The 21,547-nt window shown below is 42.7% G+C and overlaps 1 protein-coding gene across 3 annotated transcripts in view; it reads left to right on the top strand.

The window, feature by feature from the left end:
- bmp2k (BMP2 inducible kinase) overlaps positions 1 to 21,547 on the top strand; it is a 56,925-nt gene that overhangs the window by 21,822 nt on the left and 13,556 nt on the right. For 2 of the 3 annotated variants that reach the window (XM_083979922.1, XM_083979921.1), the window contains exons 3-13: positions 232 to 337; positions 1,828 to 1,970; positions 6,323 to 6,444; positions 9,688 to 9,769; positions 13,892 to 14,024; positions 14,483 to 14,586; positions 14,706 to 14,785; positions 15,193 to 15,341; positions 16,046 to 16,254; positions 16,382 to 16,669; positions 20,955 to 21,238. In XM_083979922.1, coding sequence (XP_083836048.1) covers positions 232 to 337; positions 1,828 to 1,970; positions 6,323 to 6,444; positions 9,688 to 9,769; positions 13,892 to 14,024; positions 14,483 to 14,586; positions 14,706 to 14,785; positions 15,193 to 15,341; positions 16,046 to 16,254; positions 16,382 to 16,669; positions 20,955 to 21,238 — 1,700 coding nt within the window. The remainder of the gene's footprint in view (positions 1 to 231; positions 338 to 1,827; positions 1,971 to 6,322; positions 6,445 to 9,687; positions 9,770 to 13,891; positions 14,025 to 14,482; positions 14,587 to 14,705; positions 14,786 to 15,192; positions 15,342 to 16,045; positions 16,255 to 16,381; positions 16,670 to 20,954; positions 21,239 to 21,547) is intronic. The other variant, XM_083979923.1, reaches the window with a different exon arrangement.

Below are 21,547 nucleotides of genomic sequence, written 5' to 3'. Positions count from 1 at the left end.
GTTGATGTCGCGACGCACAACGTTAATTTGTGTCGCTGCGGAAGGAACACGTTGTTCTCATGTTTAGAATAATTTGAATTCTGTTTGAATAGCGAAGTTCGTTCTGTATATTTTGTTATTGCCCTCCCGTGTTTGGTTTTTTTGTGGTTTTTCCTTTCTCTTTCCGTTTGGTATGATGTCCATGTCTCTTTGTCCTCACCACTGTTCGTCTTCTCTCTTCCCCGTCTGCAGAAGGAGCTGTCCGGCCACAAGAACATAGTCAACTACCTGGACTCCACAATCAGCGCGGTGTCGGACAGCGTGTGGGAAGTCCTGATCCTCATGGAGTACTGTAAAGGTGCCGCCTCTTCGTTCTCACACTCGTTTCACTCTGAAAGCAGGACATGACCACCGTGTTCTTTACTGTTCACAATTTTAGCCTCATTAAGGTCGGCGTGGCTTCATTTGAGTCTCAGGTTGTAACCCGGTCATGGTTTGTTAAAATTATTGTGACAAGTAAACAAAATATTTGAGTTTCTGTTCTTTTTTTGGGAAGTCACAGCAGTGCTTGTGAAAAAAACTCAACTTTACTTTGTGCATATTGGTAAATAAACTAATCCTATCATTCCCTAATGATCTACATTAAGTTTATTATATTTATAGTCAAAGTGGCTCATGGACAAAAGCCTGACTTTTATTTTTTTTAATACTAGTTGCTGCTGTGTTGCTGCTGCCTGTGTCCTCTGCATGGCCTCTATTGATCACGGCAGCTGCTGGCTCAGCTTGTCGTTTTTGGAAGGTTATTTAAAGAGGATTTTGCCCTCGTTGGATGAGTTTATACACAAACATGACTCTGGTTACCAAGAATAATCGGATGAAGTGTTCACATGACGATCTGATTAATTTATGTATTGCAAATAAAAAACATTTCTGTTTGATTGAATCATGATGCTGCGTGAGCCGACAGCAGTACAGACACGATAACATCAAGTATTTCCTTTTTTTTTTTTTTTTTTTTTTTTATGTTTGTAGCCTGTTGTTAAGGTTACATAAACTATGTTGATAACAAAACATTAAAGGGATAGTTCAACATTTTGGCAAATTGGCCCATTGCCATAATCCCTATAGTTTTAGCAGTAGGTTTGTTACCTTTAATTGTCAGTGCAAGCTATTTTTAGAACGGCGGAGCAGAGCCGCGAGCTGCTCAGAGCTACGCTATGGAGACTAATGGGATTTCTTGGTTTCCCTCATCAAACTCATCAAATACACAATCCAACAACTCCAAAACGCTCTGGTGGACAAGTTGTGACCTGCTTGCTGAAAAACTGTCCTTGAAGGCAATGCACCCCTAAAACAACTCTGTCTGGTAACATTGTGTTATTATCTCATAGCGTGGTGAATGTGCTGGTCACAACTTGTTCACAAGAGCATTTTGGAGTTGTTGGATTGTGTATTTGATGAGTTTGATGAGGGAAACCAAGAAATCCCATTAGCCTCCGTAGCGTAGCTCTGAGCAGCTCACGGCTCTGCTCCGCTGTTCTAAAAATAGCTTGCACCGACAATTAAAGGTAACGAACCTACTGCTATGACTATAGGGATTATGGCAATGGGCCAATTTGCCAAAATGTTGAACTATCCCTTTAAGGAATTCATATTATCTGTGCTATAGTGTGAATATTGGATTTTTTAATCAGGTCGTGTCCAGTCTGAGAATAAACACACAAGAAAAAATGCAAACTATTCCAGTTGCAAAACACTGAACAGGCGTCGGCTTCCCAGGCTGAACTGATGAGATGAGCTGAGTCCTGATTGAGTCTCTCTCTCTCTCTCTGTCCCTCTCTCCTGCAGCGGGTCAGGTGGTGAAGCAGATGAACCAGCGGTTGAACGTGGGCTTCAGCGAGGCCGAGGTCCTGCACATCTTCTGCGACACCTGCGAGGCCGTGGCCCGGCTGCACCAATGCAAGACGCCAATCATCCACAGAGACCTGAAGGTGACCACCAGACTCCTCCTCTTTCCTCCCCTCCTCCTCTCCGTCCTCCGATCTTTTTCATTTATGAAATGTCATAAACATGCCCGTCACAAACTCCCCAGAGCCTGTGTTGGCCTCAGATTGCTTGTTTTTTCAGGCCAGCAGCTCAAAAAACCAAATTTACAGAAACATTTCAGAGTGAAAACACACCAAGTCCTCTCTCCTTCTAGAAGCTGAAAATTAAAGACTTGGAGAAATATCTGATTTAATTAATGACTTAAATCATTTATTTCTGCTTAGCAACTAATTGCACTAAACAAAACCATGTGGTAGCTACACTCACCCAGCAGGTCTTGGGGAAAAAAAAAGCTAATTACCAATATCCCTAAAAGCAACAACAGGTTTATAATGAGAGGTTAAAGGAAAGTGTGTCACCTACAAACTTCCTCAAAAGAAACAGAAAGGATTTTGCTGTCGAACCAGTTCTGAAGTTCCTCTATTTGACGCTTATTTATGAGCAGACATGACTGTGCACGGCTGATATTGTGAGACTGTGTGTGTGAGACTGTGTGTGTGTGTGTCATCGTTGTGTGTGTATTAATGAACTCAGAGAGTGCTGGTTGGCTGGGCCGAGCCATGGTCCCACCAAGGTTATTATACGTAGGTTTAAAATTTTCATTGGTTTTTAGTTTTATTTAGTTTTTCAGTTTAGTTTTACTTCGTGGAACTAGTTATGAAGCAGTTTTAGTTTTTGAGGAATTGATAGTTTTTATTTAGTCTTAGTTTTTCAGGTTTTAGGAGAAGGAGCTTCTGTGAGAGATGAACTTCCAAATTTGTGGGATTTTTCCCTTTTTAGTTGCATCCCGTAAATGTTCCCATCATTCCTAATCACGTTACCTTCACTCTTATAATAATACATTTTATTTGTAATGCACTTTACTTTTAACAAAAATCTCAAAGTGCTACAAAAAGCAGCCAAAAAAGGAAAAAAAGGAAACAATTACAGATTAAAGGATTTTTTTTAAAGGTACTGTAAGTTTTAAGATCTTATCTTATCTACCTGTGGGTCGTTTTATTTCAGTTTACTAAATTGTTTAGCTAGTTTTAGTCAGCGTTAACTCTAATAACCCTGTGATCCGGCTCCAGGATGCTCCTCTCGCTCAGATTGATGTGGGATGTTTATGAAGCCAAGTGATTAATCTGCTCGGTCAGCACAAGAGCCAACACTTTGGTTTCACTTCGCTCCTTGTTCTAGCTCCTCTGCTTCCTCGTGCGCTCCCCCGCTTCCTTTGCCAGCTTGTTCTTATTTCCTCTCCTTCCTCTCGGCCGATACTCCCCCCGTCCCCCCTTTTCCTCTTTCTCCTCCTCCTCCTCCTCCTCCTCCTCCTGCTGCTCTCAGGGCGCCAGGCTTTACTCTTCTCACCGGCGGCAACTGTAGCTTGTAATTCCTCTCTAACTTTTACCACAGCTTGATTTTTCAAATCAGGGATGGTAGAGAGGCAACCGGCCAGTTTTTTTTTTTTTTTTTTTTTTTTTCCACCCTCGTTCAAGGGGCCGGTGGTAATTTCCCACCCTGGTTGAATTGTGTCCTGAGCGGCCGGGGTGCTGTGGGCTGCTGTCCGCTGTCCAGTTGGACCAACCTCTAAACAGAGCGGTTCCTTCAGCTCCACAGGCCCGTCCTCTGTTCACTGTCTGTTCATCTGTCCGGCCTACATGGCTTACATAACATCTCAGGGACACAAAAGACCATGGAGTCCCAGTCACGCATCGCCAGGGAAAGTGAGTGTGCAAAAAAAGAAAAAAAAGCAGCAGTCCCCTAACCCTGAGCCGTCAACAGTATTGAGACAGTCTCTGCTGCTTTCATTAGCTCGCTCTTCTTCCCTTGGATAGCTCACAAATGTTTTCCCTCTCTGTGTCACATCTCTTACAAAAAACACTTAACCAGCTTTGCTTTCTCAGGTTTTTTGCATCTCGTGACCTTGTTGCACTTTGTTTTCTGTTTACTTTCTTTCTTTCTGTCTCTTCTTCTGCTTTTCTTTGCTACTTGTTCCTCATCTTCGCCGTTTATAGGAGCCATGCAGGCAGCGTAAGACACCTATTGTTTTCCACAGTATTATTCTTCTTCTTCCTAGGAAATCCTACTTCCCATACATGAAAAATCACCAAACTTTACACAAAGCTCCCGTCCCATGTCAGATCTACTCAACTCCCAGGACAATAAGTGTTTGAATTGAAAAACTTTGAAAACTCCTAACCAAACCAACCACACCTGCTACAGTTTTGCAACTTTTACCAAAATGTCGCCCTAATACTTTAGAAACCTTTGTCCATTTTAACTCATTAGAAATTATGAAGTCCATCGCTCTGTTCTTGTCCCACAATTTTTGCTCAATTGTCACCAAATTTTCTGCACTGCATCTCCAGACTGTCCTACACAAAGTTACCACCCGGCGTTTTGATATTTGAAAAATTGAGCTTACAGTGCATGAAAACGTTTGACTGTAAACAGTACTGTAAACGTATATCAGCCAGTTCTTGCTAAATACATTTTCAATCTTCTTTCAATCACTGCTTAAAATGGCTTTGGAATTCATAAAAAAAAAAAAAAAAAAATCCAAATTCAAGTTCCTTTTTCTTCTATACTAATACTTAACTGGCTTTTCTTCCTCTGATTTTTGCATCTCATGACCTTGTTGAACTTTGTTTTCTGTTTAATTTCTTTCTTTCTGTCTCTTCTTCTGCTTTTCTTTGCTACTTGTTCCTCATCTTTGCCAGGTTTTTTTTTTCTTTTCTTTTTTCTTGAAATCTCTCAGCTGTGCCACTTCTGAAAACTGAATAAAAGTCAACTAGAAAAACCGTGAAATTCCCCTCCAAACACATCTGATAACTGTTTTCAGACCCACTTGTTATTGAGATGTGCTTTCTGTCTCCCAGGCCACAGAGCGGCCATGATGGCAGAATTACTGTAATGAGGGCTTGTCTCACTACTCCATCTCTGTGTATTAAATCACTCTTGTGTGTGGGCGTGTGGGATTTGTGAGGGGTTTTTTTCTTTCTTTATAAGCAACTTCATCCACTAATTGTCATTCATGCCCATAATGATGTAATTGGAGATGAGCTTCAGCTTGTTTGTTGTCTGTCGGTCACAGTTTTTGATAAAACCTTTGGATGATGTGTCTCCGTTGTGACCTCAGCTATTCGCTACTGTTGTTACAATTTTCCAGACGGTTTAAAATAAAAGTGGAGTGGAGTTAAACACACATCAGTTTAAACCAGCAGACATCTTTGTTTTGTACCAGCTACAAACAGGAAAAGCTCTGAAATCTCACTTTTTAGATATCGACATATTGGTTGCTTCATGTTTCTGAGCTTTTAAATTAAACATGAAAACACAACTTTAAAGGGATAGTTCAACATTTTGACAAATTGGCCCATTGCCATAATCTCTATAGTCTTAGCAGTAGGTTTGTTACCTTTAATTGTTGGTGCAAGCTATTTTTAGAACGGCGGAGCAGAGCCATGAGCTGCTCAGAGCTACAGTACACTACAGAGGCTTATGGGATTTCTTGGTTTCCCTTATCAAATACACAATCCAACAACTTTCATGCAAAACCACTGATGCACGTTCCCATCAGGGACAGTTTTTCATCAAGCAGTCTCTGCATTTACCTCCAAAACAACTCTGTCTCGTAACGTTCTGTTATTATCTCATAGCGTGGTGAATGTGCAGGTCACAAGTTGTCCACCAGAGCGTTTTGGAGTTGTTGTTGGATTGTGTATTTGATGAGTTTGATGAGGGAAACCAAAGAATCCCATTAGCCTCCGTAGCGTAGCTCGAGCAGCTCACTGCTCTGCTCCGCCGTTCTAAAAATAGCTTGCACCGACAATTAAAGGTAAAGAACCTACTGCGATTATGGCACTGGGCCAATTTGCCAAAATGTTGAACCATCCCTTTAAACCTCCTTTGGACAAATAGAAGTAAGTTAGGTCTGTAATGTGAATCAGGAGGAAACGGGACGACTGTCTGAGCAGGTTTAGACTATTAAATCTGAAACCAAACACACACGCAGCACATTTTCACTTCTCAACATCTGCTCCCGTCCCACTGGTGATGTAGATGAGGTCGGACTGCTGACGCTCCGTAGCTAAAGCTCTGTTATTGACTCATATTAGCCGGGGCGGGTTGTAGGTTCTTCACATCAGCGACACTGTCTCCAAAACCCAGCAGAGTTCAACTACATCTGTCGCTCCCTATCAACTCAATATAGTTGGCGTATGCTGCAGATTATTTTTTATTTTTTTGGTCTTTTTCAGTGTTTTCCTTGTTGCTTTTTCGTTGACTAATGTAAAACCTTTGTGTGCCTCCTCACCAGGTTGAAAACATCCTGCTGAACGACCAGGGAAATTACGTGCTGTGCGACTTTGGAAGCGCCACTCACAAGGTTTTACTGCCACATAAAGACGGAGTTACGGCCGTGGAGGACGAGATTAAAAAGTGAGCGTTTTTATTTTTCACGTTATTGATGCCACTACTTGATTTTTAAACCATAATATTTATCTGCGCCCTCTCTGTGTTCTGGCTCTTGGAAACATCATTGTTTTGAACTTGTGGAAGTGCTGTTTAAAGTTGGCACCGTCAGTGTAAATCAACTGCTGAGAATGAGCAGAGCATTATAATGGTCCCTTTTCCATCACACAGGAATTTAACTGCAGCAACACGCTCTCAGGTTTTACATGCATCCAGATGGCAGATGGCCTACTATGGGCTGTCAAAGTGGTAGTCAAGGCGATGCCTCCAGGTCACAACAACATGAATTGTGGGGGTGGGAGTTATAGATGTTTTTTAACAGAGTTGCAGACCGTGGATTTTCCAACCAGGCCAGAAGAGTGAGGCGAGACAACAGAGTTATGAGAGAAAGAAATTATATTTTATCATGCCTAACTTTACTTTCTGACAGTTTCAATGCAGTTACATTTAAAATAGGTGTTTTAAAAAAACTCTGCATCATATCAAATCATGAATTATTAAAGGGACTGTTATTAAAGGGATAGGTCAGAGCTATGCTACGGATGCTCATGGGATTTCTTGGTTTCCCTCATCAAACTTATCAAATACACAATCCAACAACTCCAAAAAGCTCTGGTGGACAAGTTGTGACCTGCACATTCACCACGCTATGAGATAATAACAGAACGTTACCAGACAGAGTTGTTTTTGAGGGAAACTTACATTGAAAACTACTCCGTCTCTGAGCTCTGAGCAGCTCACGGCTCTGCTCCGCCGTTCTAAAAATAGCTTGCACCGACAATTGGGATTATGGCAATGGGCCAAATTTGCCAAAATGTTGAACTATCCCTTTAAGAATACTGTATACAACTCGTGCCATAATCAGGAATAATCCTGCTCAACGCCACGCGTCTTTTAAATGTGGCGTGAACATAAACTGGAAAGCACAAAATAGATTTCCGATTAATTTAGTTGCTGGGTCTCCTCACCTTCCAAGACTGTCAAGTCAAAATCAAAATAACTTTATTGATCATTACTCTACAAACAAAACTTCCGATGGAAAAATGGGTGCATAAGAGTCAGAACTCAACTCAAACTTTATTTATAGAGCACTTTGAAAACATTATGGATCGCCCCTTAAGATGAGCAGCCATTTCATTTTGGAGGCGACATGATAAAAGAGCGACACTGGAGATGTGTTTGAGGGAACCTGTATTGGGTCCACACAACAACACAATCTGCTGCAGCTCTGGCTCTGTGTTTTCTTCTCTGTGTGTGTGTGTCCACAAAGCAGAGGAGTAAATCTCATAAGTCACACTGGGAACAGATGAGGAAACCTCTGTTCTACCATCCACTCACATAACTCTATGCAAGTAAACCAAAAATAAACACGCTACTACGGCAAACAGTGGCTGCAGATGACGGCCGTAAACACACACACGCGCACGTGCACGGCACGCGTTTAGTTTTGTTGTGTTGTCGCAGCACCTGCACGATGGCTGCCTGCGTGGCGTGTTGTGTACTGTACGTTTTTTTCTATTCGTGTAGCGTCAAATCACAGCAGCTCAGATCTGCTCTGTCAACTTCCACCACGTTTTACAGCTGCAATAAAGAGCGACGCGTGGAGCTTATCAGCCGTATACGACCCGGCGTTAAGTCTCCTCCACTGGCAGCGTCATACACACACCATCAGGCCTTTGAACTCTGACCAACACACACACACACACACACACAGTCCTCGCATTTTCACAACTCCACTGACTTTTATTCCAAACACAAGCAGCTGCTTTGATCATTATCAGAACGAGCAAATAGGAGGAGAAATGAAATGTTTGGAAGATGAACTAGGAAACCTCTGCTGTCAGATTCTGCTCTTTTTTTTTTCTTTTTTTCTCTCTCCGTGCCTCGGCAACAGGAAGCTCACATTGCATCACCAGAGGAGAAGAAGAAGAAGAAGAAAAGTGTACTCAGCAGTCATGAAACAAACCAATAACCTCTGCCACAGTCTTTTTTTTTTTATTAGGCTTTGGTTTTGTTTTGACTTTTTACTGTAGAGGAGCTCTTGAAGTGGAGCGTTAAGCAGCTAAAGAGCCGAGGGTTTCCCTCAAAGTGAAACGTCAAAGTGAAAACAACTGTCATGTTCATTTAAAGGTGATAGGTTCAAGTATATTTCCTTTTTTTATGATCATAATTTTTACTGTGTCAACCGAGTGCCACAGCATAACATTACAAAACATGAGTTCACAGCATATACATGTAAACATACACAACACATTTGCATACACTAAAACAAAACAAAGCGCCTCGATCTATCGCCACCAGCTGACTATCTGTCCTTTTTGTTGTTCATGTTTATTTTAAGAATCCCTATACTATTAACAACAGCAGCCCTTATCATAGTTACTATAATAATAATGAGTTTACAGAAAATCTAAGAATAAATATGTAAAGGAGAAGGAGAGAATAACTAAATGAATAACCAAATACCTGAATTACACATGATAATTACATAAAATATCTCTACCCATGTACTTATGCATACAAATCCTCCTGATCTGACACAGAAATCCATAAATACAATCTGTAAGCAAACCAATACAGCTGTAAAATTTCACAATTGTCCAAATTTAAATGTAAAAGTTTGCATCTCTCTACTATGTGACTCATTTCAGGAGAAAGTTAAATATTTGCCTCCAGTTACCAATGTATATTTCCGTTCCTCCAAGTCGTTTGTATGAAAACTACCCTCCTCATCTCTGCAGCCCGTTCTTGTGTTGAGGGCACCGCCTCTATCTACCTGCATCATAATACTAGTTTGGCTCCAGCTTCTAACATGGTTTAAGTGTATTTTCTTTTTCAGATGTGTCATGTAATCTGTTCTCACAAGCTTTTAATTCGTTTTTTTTTTCTTTTTTGTTCGTCTTAACACGTTGGCTTTTGTTTTAATATGTACTCATATGTATTGCCATCTTGCTTTTATCCTGAAGCACATTGAGTTTATGCTCGCCATATGAAATGTGCTATATACTGTAAATAAAATTGGCATTGACATTGATGAAGGTCTTTTGACTGAAAGCTTGGTCTGTAATTTAAAAATATTGAAACTTGCATCCGATCTAAGTGTGCACTCAAATGTGTAATGTAACATCAAATGAGGAACACACAACCTGACTAACTTCACTGTGTGTGTGTATTCTGCCACTAATGTTGTCGCTTTTGTGTGTCACACAGGTACACGACCCTCTCATATCGGGCTCCGGAGATGATTAACTTGTACGCAGGGAAAGCCATCACCACTAAAGCTGATATATGGGTAAGACGCCTCTTTTGCTTGCATGAGTGTGTGTGTGTGTGTGTGTAGTATGTGTGTGTGTTATGCACCCCGCAGGGCTGGTTTGTCCTGGCAGTGGCCCGGCCGTCATTCTGCCCCGACGGGTTCCTCAGCCTCCTCTCTCTTCTCGTTGCTCTGCTCTGGCTCTGTGTCTCTTCCTGGCTCGCCCCTGGGCTGTTTGCCTCCACCAGCTCTCCAACAGCGTTTTTCCCTCATAAAACATTGAGCAACATCATTCACAACAAAGCCAGGGCTCCATCTCATCCTCTTCCTCCCCTCTCCCTCCCTCCCCGTCGCCACCGCCACCGCCGCCTGTCCTCTATTTTCTCGGCGTTTGGAGATAATTAGGCTCACTCGAGGACCTCGATAAGCTCGTGTGAAACGGGGCCTCTGCTGCTGATTTTTTGAAGGTGCGAGGCGAAGAGAGGCGAGAAAAGAAGAAAATAAAGGGGCTTGGACAGCAGCCATTTTGAGAAGCGGTGTAAATTGATGCACTCCAAAAACCCAGGGAGTTCGAAAAACAGCCAAACACAGAGAGAGATTAGGAAGCTGCAGATGGGACAACCCCCCCCAACCCCCCTGCATTTAAAAGTTCACACTCTGCTCAGACTTTTTCATCATGCTCTGTCCTTTTAAAAAAAAAAATCTTTAAAGGGATAGTTCAACATTTTTGACAAATTGGCCCATTGCCATAATCCCTATAGTCATAGCAGTAGGTTTGTTACCTTTAATTGGCCGTGCAAGCTATTTTTAGAACGGCGGAGCAGAGCCGTGAGCTGCTCAGAGCTACGCTACGGAGGCTCATGGGATGGTTTCCCTCATCAAACTCATCAAATACACAATCCAACAACTCTCTTGTGGACAAGTTTTCTGCACATTCACCACGCTATGAGATAATAACAGAACGTTACCAGACAGAGTTGTTTTAGAGGTAAATACAGAGACTGCTTGATGAAAAACTGTCCCTGAATGCAACGCGCATCAGTGGTTTTGCATGAATTTACCTCTAAAACAACTCTGTCTGGTAACGTTCTGTTATTATCTCATAGCGTGGTGAATGTGCAGGTCACAACTTGTCCACCAGAGCGTTTTGGAGTTGTTGGATTGTGTATTTGATGAGTTTGATGAGGGAAACCAATAAATCCCATTAGCCTCCGTAGCATAGCATTGAGCAGCTCGCGGCTCTGCTCCGCCGTTCTAAAAATAGCTTGCACCGACAATTAAAGGCAACGAACCTACTGTTAAAACTATCGTGATCATGGCAATGGGCCAATTTGCCAAAAATGTTGAACTATCCCTTTAAATCAACACCAGTGCTGTGATGTTTTATTGTGCAGCCTGATATAAAATCAACACCACCACCAACAACAACGACGACGACACAGCTGCAGAACATAATTCAGCTGTAACAACGGCAGCTGTAATTGTCTACAGACCAGCCAACAACAACCGGAGCTTTTAACGCTGCTGCCACTTTGCATTCAAGTCACTTATAGTTAGCGTGCACGAAGTCCACATCTGTACAGGGACGTACAGGAGCTTTAACTGACTGACTTCCTGTCAGCTACCTCTCTGTGTTTTCACTTCCTCTTCTATGTTTAGCCACGTGTTTTTTTTTTTGCTGTTTTCTATATCGTGCCTCACACAAAATGTCATATGAATTTATTCATGCATATTTTCTGTGTGTTTTCTTGTGGGGTTGCAGCAGGCAGCAGGCAGCAGGCAGCAGGCTAGCGCTGTCTGACTCAGATTAGGAGTTTTAATATCAGACGGGATTAGCCCGTAGTGTCGAGCAAGAGAGAGAGAGAGAAAACTGTGAAGAATATGTGTCTTCAGATTAGAGCGCTTAAAGGAAAACAGTCCCTAAACGCTGTGGCTAATTCCAGAGTCTCTTTCATCTCCAACTGCATCATCAGCAAAAAAAAAAAAAAAAAAAAGACGCCTGCTGAGCCAAATATAGCGCCAAGTGAATATATGATTCGGGAGCAGCAGAGCACTTTTGCATGTGGATTTGTTTGGACAGCCATACTGCCAGGGGAGCTCCACTCCGGGCCTGGATTTTTTTTTAAAAGCAGCTTTTTCAGCCACTGACATAAGGAACATTAATTCTTCGCTAAGCGTTGCTGTGCAGCTCAGCGGGGTAAAGAAAAGGCAACGCACGCCGCCTGGGTCGGGCCTTCACCCCTCCCCCCGGAACAGACTGTACCTGACATGTTAGCTGTAGGAGGCTGCGGTGATCAGGAGAGACCAGCCAGTTCCCTCTTTAAACGCCGTGGCTGATCTGTGCTCACTTCCTGTATATGTGATGAGCTCAGTGATTCAAAACTAACTTGGAGCTTCTGCCTATATCACTTTTAAGTTAAGATAAGATAAGATAAGACTTTATTGTCCAATGGTTTAAAAACACAATGGAAATTTGCATTTGGCATCTTGACAGTCAGCCGACAACAACATCTGGACACAACCAGCACAGAAACAAATACATAAATAAGCACATGGAGTACAACAATACAATATCATGCAGCTGCGGTTTCACTATAGCTCAAAGTTCACTTAAAGATGACAAATGACTTCTTGTATCCTGCTTTTTTGGCGAAGGGAACTCTGAACCTCCTTAAAACCACTCCTGCCTTAAAGAGAAACTCTCCAAGTCTGGTCTCTCCTCCTCTGTGTCTCTAACCCTCCTCTCCTCCATGTGCATTTGTTTACAATGAGAAATCAATCCAGGGAGCGGTAGATATCATTATTTATCATCTACCATGATATCTGTGTAGTCTTATCAGTCATAAACAAGAGATTACAGGTTACCGGGTCAGAGGCTCTGATCTTACAAGGTTGGTTTTCAGCCAAGAGACGCTAGGTGGAAGGCAGACAGCCTCCATTCTCCCTGGAACTAGTTACAAGTCATTGATTTAACCAGCACTAGGACTCTGGAACTGCTTAATTTAGGTAAAAATCCTGCATAGTTCCTCTTGCAATAGTGTCCCAACTCCTGCACCAAGACTTAAGCAACAGATCCCGGTCCAGTACGGGATCCATCTTGTTCCTGTTCCCGTTGACCCAAGGTCGTCACCAGGAGCAGCTGACAATCCCCGGTGTTTTGTAAATGCTCTGACCAGCAGCTCTGGTCTTTGTACAAACCTCTCAGATCTTTACACCCGACTGCTCCGCTCACATCCTCGACACAAGCCCCGTTTCCACTGCAGGACCTTCAGGGGGTCGGGGGGGGGGGTGTTAGCGTGTTAACTCAGGTTTACTCTGTTCTGATTGGGTATAACTCAAAGCGAATTGTGACAGTGACACCAAAAGAAAACTAAAAAATAAGCAGCATTTTTAAAACCCAGGATTGTTAAAAAAAAAGCAGAGAAAAACTGCTGCACAATAATTAGGCGACGAATGAAACTTAAAAAATAGATTTCATTCAAAAAGTCACACCACTACAAACAAAACAATTAAGTTCAGCGTCCGTAACTGTTGCACATTACGTCGCCTAAAGAGTTCGATACGTGTACAACTCTGCAGTGGAGACACAGCGGCCGAGTGCTTCCTCAGTGGAAACGGCCTTACAGACTGTGTTTTGACCACATATTTCCAGACTTTGACATGTGCTGTTTCTGAGATAATCCACATTATTCACTTCATGTGTTCATGGTCATAATATTTAAGTTAGAGAATGAAACCGTATCTTATATTTTTCCTTCCCTCTCAAGGTCGTGAGGAAAGTACCTGACGTTCTGACAGCTCCAGCCCTGTTGGAGTTTTTCTTTCTTTCTCAATGCGTATCTTTATTTTCCACTGAAGATTGTAGCGTTTCAGTTTCAAAATGTGTCAAAAACCATAATGCACTTTCATGCCGCTGGTTTAAAGCTGTGTGTTGTTGTGATGAATCTGAGAGGTCAGAAATCAATCACATGTTTTAAACTCTCTGAGGAAGGAAAAGCAAAAAGTATATGGAGCAAAATAATGCGCTGTCTAAACTTAGATTGTTAGATTGGCACCGACTTTGGACATATGAAACGATACTTGCAGGAGAAGTCACAGGGTTCAGGTGTTTGGTTTTTTTTTGTATTTTTTATTAAAGACTTGTTTCTTTTCTCTCCACAGGCACTTGGATGCTTGTTGTACAAGCTGTGTTTCTTCGCACTTCCATTTGGGGAGAGTCAAGTCGCCATATGTGACGGAACCTTTATCGTTCCAGATAACTCCAAATTCTCCTTCAAGTTGCACTGTTTAATCAGTAAGTCTGAGTTACACACACACACTATAATGTGTATTTTAATGATTGATTACCACCTCAGTGTTTTAGTGAAGCAGATAATTGTAGAAAATGTTGTGTTTGAGGAGTAAAGATTCCTCCTCTGACTGTTGTGTGTCTGTAGAACAGTTTGACTGTGACTGTGAAGACACTGCGACTTGCATTTTGCACAACCTGGCCTGTTTGAACCGGTCATGGACTGTCTGTCAGTCATGGCAGCCTTGTTTCCTTTCAAGCTGTTTTACTTCCCTAAATGTATATGGCGTGGTGGTGGTGGTGGTGGAGCTTCCTTTTTTTTCTTTTTTTAAATTTAGATTCTTTAACCAACAGCTCCACCAAGTGGCCAAATGGAGACGATGCACATGAGCTGCAGTGGAACCAAGTGTCCAGTGTTGTTCACGCTCTATAAAATAACCTCTGTCTGTGTCCGTCTGCTGCAGGATATATGCTCGAACCAGACCTGGACAAGAGACCAGACATTTACCAAGTGTCCTACTTTGCCTTCAAGTTAGCTGGAAAAGACTGTCCAGTGCCAAATCTCTTTGTAAGTCATTGGAACAAAGCGGTCATCGTGGTTTTTCAGCCTCTGCAGTCATTTGCTCCTCTTGTTATTTTAATTCTCTGCCGTCATTTTCTCCTTCTTCTCTTTTTTTTTTTCCCCAGAACTCGCCCATCCCCACGTCGCTCCCCGAGCCTCTAACGGCCAGCGAGGTCGCTGCTAAGAAGAGTATGACAAAAGCCAGGTACTGCTGAGTTTTCTTATTTTAATTTTCTTTTCTTTTTTCTTTATACTTTTAAGGCTTATACTTGACAGTATTAACAAAAAAACGGACAAAAGCAAACATTAAAAGACAAACAGACTGAACCACAACAAAACATTGACATAATCCACAACAATATCACAAAGAGGGGGAATATACAGTACAGTGCATGTTAGGTCTGATTTTAAAACAAAACAAGACTAAAAAAGAAAAAAAAACACAGAAATCTTCATCCACTTTTATGGTAAAATTTCAAATGTCTGATTATTTTAGTTTTCTAATGATATATGAACTGCGATGTGATGATAACTTGTGTAGGTTTGAACTATAAAAGCAAACTGACATCAGGATGACACAAAGTAAAACCCTCTCTTTCTCTCTCTCTCCAGGATAACAGACGCTGTCGGCCCCACGGAAACGTCGATAGCTCCCAGACAGAGGCCGAAGGCAGCAAACAGCAACGTCCTGCCCCTCGCCAACACGGTCACCCCCGTCAAGATGACCATGCCCTCTGCACCCGTCAGCAACGGCCAGAAAGGTCTGATGGTTTTTATATCAGTAGAGGTTCTGATGTGGTAGAAAAACACAAATGATTAAGTTTGTCTGAAGGTTTGGTAAGAAAAGAGTTAAGTTAATGATACTGTTGGAAAAAAGCAACTGAACTTGATGCAGGGCTCCAAACTAACTTGTTTTACCAGAAGCACAGTGGCCCCTAACTTAAAATTTTAGGAGTTCAAGCAGAAAATGTAGGTGTTAAAACCATAAATCGACTTGCAAAGCAAATATTCACATTTCCTTTTTCATTCGTGATGCTCACACAGATTGGCCTGACACCTTTAATAACAAATTCCAGATTCTCTGCGTTAACCTATCCACATTTACCCCCCAAAAAAGGGGAAATTTACTGATTGTACATGCACAAGTAGATGAAAAAGTTGCTGATGCATTTTCAATGTCTGAAGAATCTGGAACTAACCAACTCACTCAGTGCTCCTCGGTACTCCTCCACATGGGCAGGCTTTGCGACGCGCTGTATCACTCCGCCAATCAGCTGTTTGGATCAGCTGTGTGTGGACACCTTTCTACTGCAGATTTTATACTTAATGGCCATACGTACCTCACACAACCCCACTTCAAAACAGCTGAACTATCCCTTTAAGGACAGTCTGGAGCCCTGTGACGTGATGTGATGTGATGTGATGTTCAAAGTAGTAACTCTCTCTGTCCGTCTCGTCCGCTCAGCCCCCACGCCAGGCTCAGGGCAGCCGTCCATGCAGCCGCAGCCCAGCAGTCAGCAGCACCGAGTCCTGCAGCAGCTGCAGCCTGGAGACCTGCGTCTGCAGCAGCTGCAGCAGCAGCAACATCACCACCACCACCACCAACAACAACAACTACAACAACAAGCAGTGCAACAACAACATGCAAATGCACAGCAACTCCAATACCTCCAGGTACACAACACAACACATGCAAATGAAATCAATCACACTGCTCAACAGCTTTATTGACAGTTTCAGTTCTGGATCTGGCATCGGAGCAAATGTTGAGTTTGTGAATGTGTTTCCGGCCCGTCCTCAGTACCAACAGGCTGTGCAGCAGTCGCTCCAGCTCCAGCAGCAGCAGCAGCAGCAACAACAGGCCCTGCTCCAACAGCAGCAGCAACATGCCCTGCTCCAGCAGCAGCAACAACAGGCCCTGCTCCAGCAGCAGCAGCAGCAGCAGCAGCAGCAGCAGCAGCAGCAGCAGCAGATGATGATGCAGCCCATGTACCAGCAGCAGGTGGCTCAGGCTCAGGCTCAGGCTCAGGCTCTGGCTCAGGCTCAAGCTCAGGCTCAGGCTCAGGCCCAGGCTCAGTACGCAGCCATGGTGAGTTCTGTCAGAAAAAAACAAAAAATCTCCAGTCTCGACAGGTTTGAATTTCTCATCTGAGCTGAAATCTGACTCTGTTTGATATTAGTATTAAAGGAGACATATTATGCATCCTTTTCTACAAATTAAAATAGTTCCCAGGTGTCTTAAAGACGTGTATGTGACATGCTTCGGTCAAAATCCCCCAAGGATCGAACATCACAGCTCTTTTCATCCTCTCAAAACAGCCCTGTTCAGAACGGCTGGTTCAGTGCCTGTCCCTTTAAATACAAATGAACCACTGCTTGCCCCGCCCCCTTCTAGGGTGGGATTATGCAAATTCCAAAACTAGTTACATCACTGGAAGACAACTGAGGGATCAGCTCGTAAAACCACTTGGATTTCAACCCAAGGAGCCTGAAAATTACAGATTTTTTGTCAATTCTCACATTTTGGGGTCCGGAAGGCAAGTTAAAGGGATACTTCACCCAAAATCGATAATTCACCAATTTTCTACTCACCGTCATGCCAAGGAAGGGTTTGGAGAACTTTCAGTCATCAAAATGCTTTAGGAGTTCCAGGGGGGGTCCGGCTGTTAAGTGGCAACGGATTTTCATATAATGGCGGCGGATAGAGTTCACTTTTGTATCGTCTAAAACACACACTATGAAACAATTTTTTCCTGTGGCAGCTTCAGGACACTTGGGTCAGTAGGACAAGCAGTATGGAGGCATTTGGATGTTTCATAGTGTGTGTTTTGGACGATTTAAAAGTGACACAATTCACCGCCATTATATGAAAATCCGTTTCCAGTCGGACCCCCCCTGGAACTCCTAAAGCGTTTTGATGACTCAGAAAGTTCTCCAAACCCTTCCTTGGCATGACGGTGAGTAGAATTATCGATTTTGGGTGAAGTATCCCTTTAAGAGCCTTCAAAAAGTGACATTTCCATAATAATATGTTCCCTTTAATGTTGAAGAAGCCTTTTGCTGTTGGTTTGTAACTCAAAAAACCACAACAGAATCTGAGAACAGAAGATTTTCTCCAAAACTGCAATAAATAGTTTGAGCAAATGACAGCGAAACACATGGAGACGCAGCGTGAAACGCCACGGAGCTGAAATTTTTCATTTAATGTCAGAATGGCCTAAAATTGCTCTCTCTGTTCCAAACACTGGCAGCCAGTCGAGATCTCCCCCACGTCTGTGCCAAGCAGCATTGGAAGCAGACGCTCCAAAACTTCCTGCTGACTCTGTCCAAATATTCAGAGAACTAGTATTTACACAGCTACTGAATCAAACACACAAACACAGGTCCTCCGAACGCACACTGTTAGGGCGGCGCAATTTTTAGTCTCGTTTTCCCACCGAACGCGTACCATCTGTTTTATTTCAGAGGCAATCTGGTCCGAGCGAAGCCACGAGGGGATCGAACAGAGGGTGAAATCGAGCAGTTTCCTCTGCGTCGCGTCCTGACATATGAGGCGGTTCGCAGACGGGACAAGAGAGCACCTCTCGGAAAATTACTGCTCTTATTCCCAAGAAACCTGCTGCCTTCAACGCTTTTTTTTTAAAGCAGCGGCGAACTCCGACCTGGCGCTGTCTGTCTGTCGTTGTTCCCGACGACGACTACGACGAGAGCTTCATTCGCAAAGCGGCCGCAAAATTTGTCTCATATGGTTTTAATAACAGAACATCAACTTTGTTAATTTGGATATTTTAAAAAGCACAACAGTGATGTGCTTTCTTTAAAAAAAAGAAACAAAGTGGTAGAGGATGGAGCAACGATGCCAGACTGAGAGAGTTTTAACTTTAATCTCCTCCTGAGGATTCACACAAAACATTTTTGTTATATTCAAAGACCGAATATTAAAAGAATCAGGTGTTTTTAAAGCGGAGCTATGCAACTCCGGTCTCTTCTCCTCTGTTATGGATAACGTTATTTATCATATACGATATGTATACTGTATTTCCTCAAATAGCAGCCGGGGCCTTTATTTATACAACTGCCCAGAATACCCGGCTTTTATTGGAGGCAGGCTTTTTTTTTTTTTTTTGAGGGAAGGAGGCCTTTATTTCTTAATCCCTCTATTTATTTTTACACATTAGCGACCAAGCTCATCGTATCTGTCTCCGTAGCGCTTCGCTCCCATTCAAGTCAATCACAGCAATTTCACATTATGTTTTTTTTTTACCCGGCTGCCACTGAGACCCGGCTATTAATTGAATACCGGCTATTAATTGAGGAAATACGGTATATGTGTAGTCTTATCTGTTATAAACAAGAGATTAGGGGGTTACGAGGCGCGTTACGTTTGTGTGGCGGTGCCGCAGAGACGAGAGCTGGGACACCGGGTCGGAGGCTCTGATCTTACAAGGTTGGTTTTCAGCCAAGAGACGCTAACGGAACAAGTTACAAGTCATTGATTTAACTGAAGCTGGTTCATTAAGGTAAAAATGTAGCAGAGTTCCTCTTTAAATGTATGCAGAGATCATCACAGACCCTTTTTCTTTTTTTTTTATCTCGCTGTTGAACTTCTTTGGTCCAGATAATGTTGCTCCAAGTCAAACATAAGCAACCGACATCAAAATGCTGTGCAAAATGTTTTAGGTATTAAACGTACTGAAACAGTGACGACGCTTCAACAGCTACAGGAAGCAGAAGAAAAAGATATCAAATCAATATTTGGTTCGACCTCCTTTTTTTTTTTTTTTTTTTTCTCCCCGTCCTCCTCGTTCCACCTACACACACTTCTTCTTCAGGAACTTGGCAGGTGCTTCGCTCGTAGCATCTTGGAGAACCTGACACAGTTCCTGTCTCCTGGCTCGGTGTCGGAGATCAGGGCTCTGTGGGAGTCGGACCATCTGCTGCAGGATTCCTCCTCCTCCTCTTCCTCCTCCTCCTTCTTCTTCTCCTCCTTCTTCTTGTCTCTGAAGATCCTGTCGTCCTGCCGCGGAACAAAACCAAACGCCTCCCCAGCGCTCGCGTGATGAATTATATAACTAAAAAAACCTAAAACTTTTGCACAGCGTTTAAAGGGGCATTTCCAGTGGTAATCGATGTTTACCTCAGATACCAGGTCACCTATCATCAGTTCATTTCATACCATCCATACTCCCAACTGCAGCGTGTATTCGTTTTTGTTCAAGAATCTATCATTTTTTCAATGTTTACTAATGGGCTCCGGACTAATTTTCCGTCCATTTAAATTAAAAAATTCGCTTTACAATTAAATTAAATCAAAGTTTGGGCTTATCACAGCTTCTGCATTGTTCCTTTCCGGGTTAAGAGAACACAACCGTAGAAGGACTCTGAGGCGTTTGTTCTCTGACCTGGAAAGGAACTATGCGGAAGCTGCGATAAGCCCAAACTTTGATTTAATTTAATTGTAAAGCGAATTTTTAAAGCCCCAGTATGTAACTTTTTTGGCTTTTTATTAGCAAAAATCAAATATTGCTTTCATAAATATGTATTTCAATGAAGTCGAATCACACCCGCATACAAATGAAAGCTTTCTCGTACCTTAGAATGAGTAGGTAGCGCCGTGTGAGGAAGGACGGAGGCACTGGTGTTGCATTCAGGTGCAGTCAGGCAGACGGCCGTCGGACAAACCAACCGGATGTCATTTTACTCCACCAGAGAAAGACGGTAAAACGTGGGTCAAGTAAACAATACGACATCACCATGACAACATATTGTCACGCCTGTATTGTTTTGCCTCGTGCTGGCGGACCACTTGTTTACATAGACGCTTGTTTATCCTGTTACATGTAGCGTCTGTTGTCTGTCTGACGTCTGCCCGATTTCACGTGAATGCAACATCAAGAATACGTTCAGATATGCAACCGTACCGCTAGATGGGGGGAATTCCTACACATTATACCTTTTTTTAATTTAAATTATGGTCGACCATTGATGAACATTGAAAAAACGATAGATTCTTGAACAAAAAATGAATATATAAACGGTAATGGATGGTATGAAATGAACTGGTCATAGGCGACCTGATATCTGAGGTAAACATTGATTAACACTGGAAATGCCCCTTTAAATTAAAGTTGATTCTTGTTTTACTTTGGAAGAATTTAGTTTTTTGTTCAGCTTGGTGTTCCTTCTTCGCGCTTGTTTGACTCTCGTCCCCTCATCCCTCCCCCTCCACTGTGTCCCCAGCTTTCCAAATCCAGAACTGGTTTCTAACAACATTTCATCATCTTCGTTGCCGTTGTGTCATTGTGCGCCATGAAATCAAAGGTCCGTCCCTCATTCCCTCCCCTCCCTCTCTCTCTCTCCTCCGTCCCTAACAGCTGCACCAGTACCAACAGGCTTTTGTCCAGCAACAACAGCAGCAGCAACAACAACAGCAACAACAACAACAGCATCATCATCATCATCAACAACAGCAACAACATCATCAACATCAGCAGCAGCAGCCTCTCCCCTACATGTCCTCCCCTCTTGAGTTCCAGATCCCCCTGGGCTCCTTTAACGCCACCACACCCACCGCCGCCGCTGCTGCTGCTGCTGCTGCTGCAGGATCTGGCCAGATGGGGGCGCTCTCACCTGTGGATCCCTCCTACACTAACGCCAGGTAACGTAATGTAACGTGTAGTAACCCTGAAGAAGACGTGTTTGAAATGAAACCAGAGATCTGATTATTGTGTGTTTATTAAGGTTTTTAAATTTGTTTTTATGGGGCAGTGATTGTATAATTCAATATAAAAGTTGCTTTAATTCGGTTTAGTTTAGTTTAGTTTATTATTAAGATCCCCCATTAGCTGCAGCAAAACCACAGCTATTCTTCCTGGGGTCCAACAGAATTACATATACAGCACAGAAACATTATAAAAGCAAAAACCAAAAGAAACAAGAACATCAGTATATAAACATTATCAAAACG

This window comes from Trachurus trachurus, assembly GCF_905171665.1.
Source record: "Trachurus trachurus genome assembly, chromosome: 9".
Taxonomy (NCBI): domain Eukaryota; kingdom Metazoa; phylum Chordata; class Actinopteri; order Carangiformes; family Carangidae; genus Trachurus; species Trachurus trachurus.
Note: the sequence above shows the minus strand (reverse complement) of the source record. Positions and strands in the feature narration are given on the sequence as shown.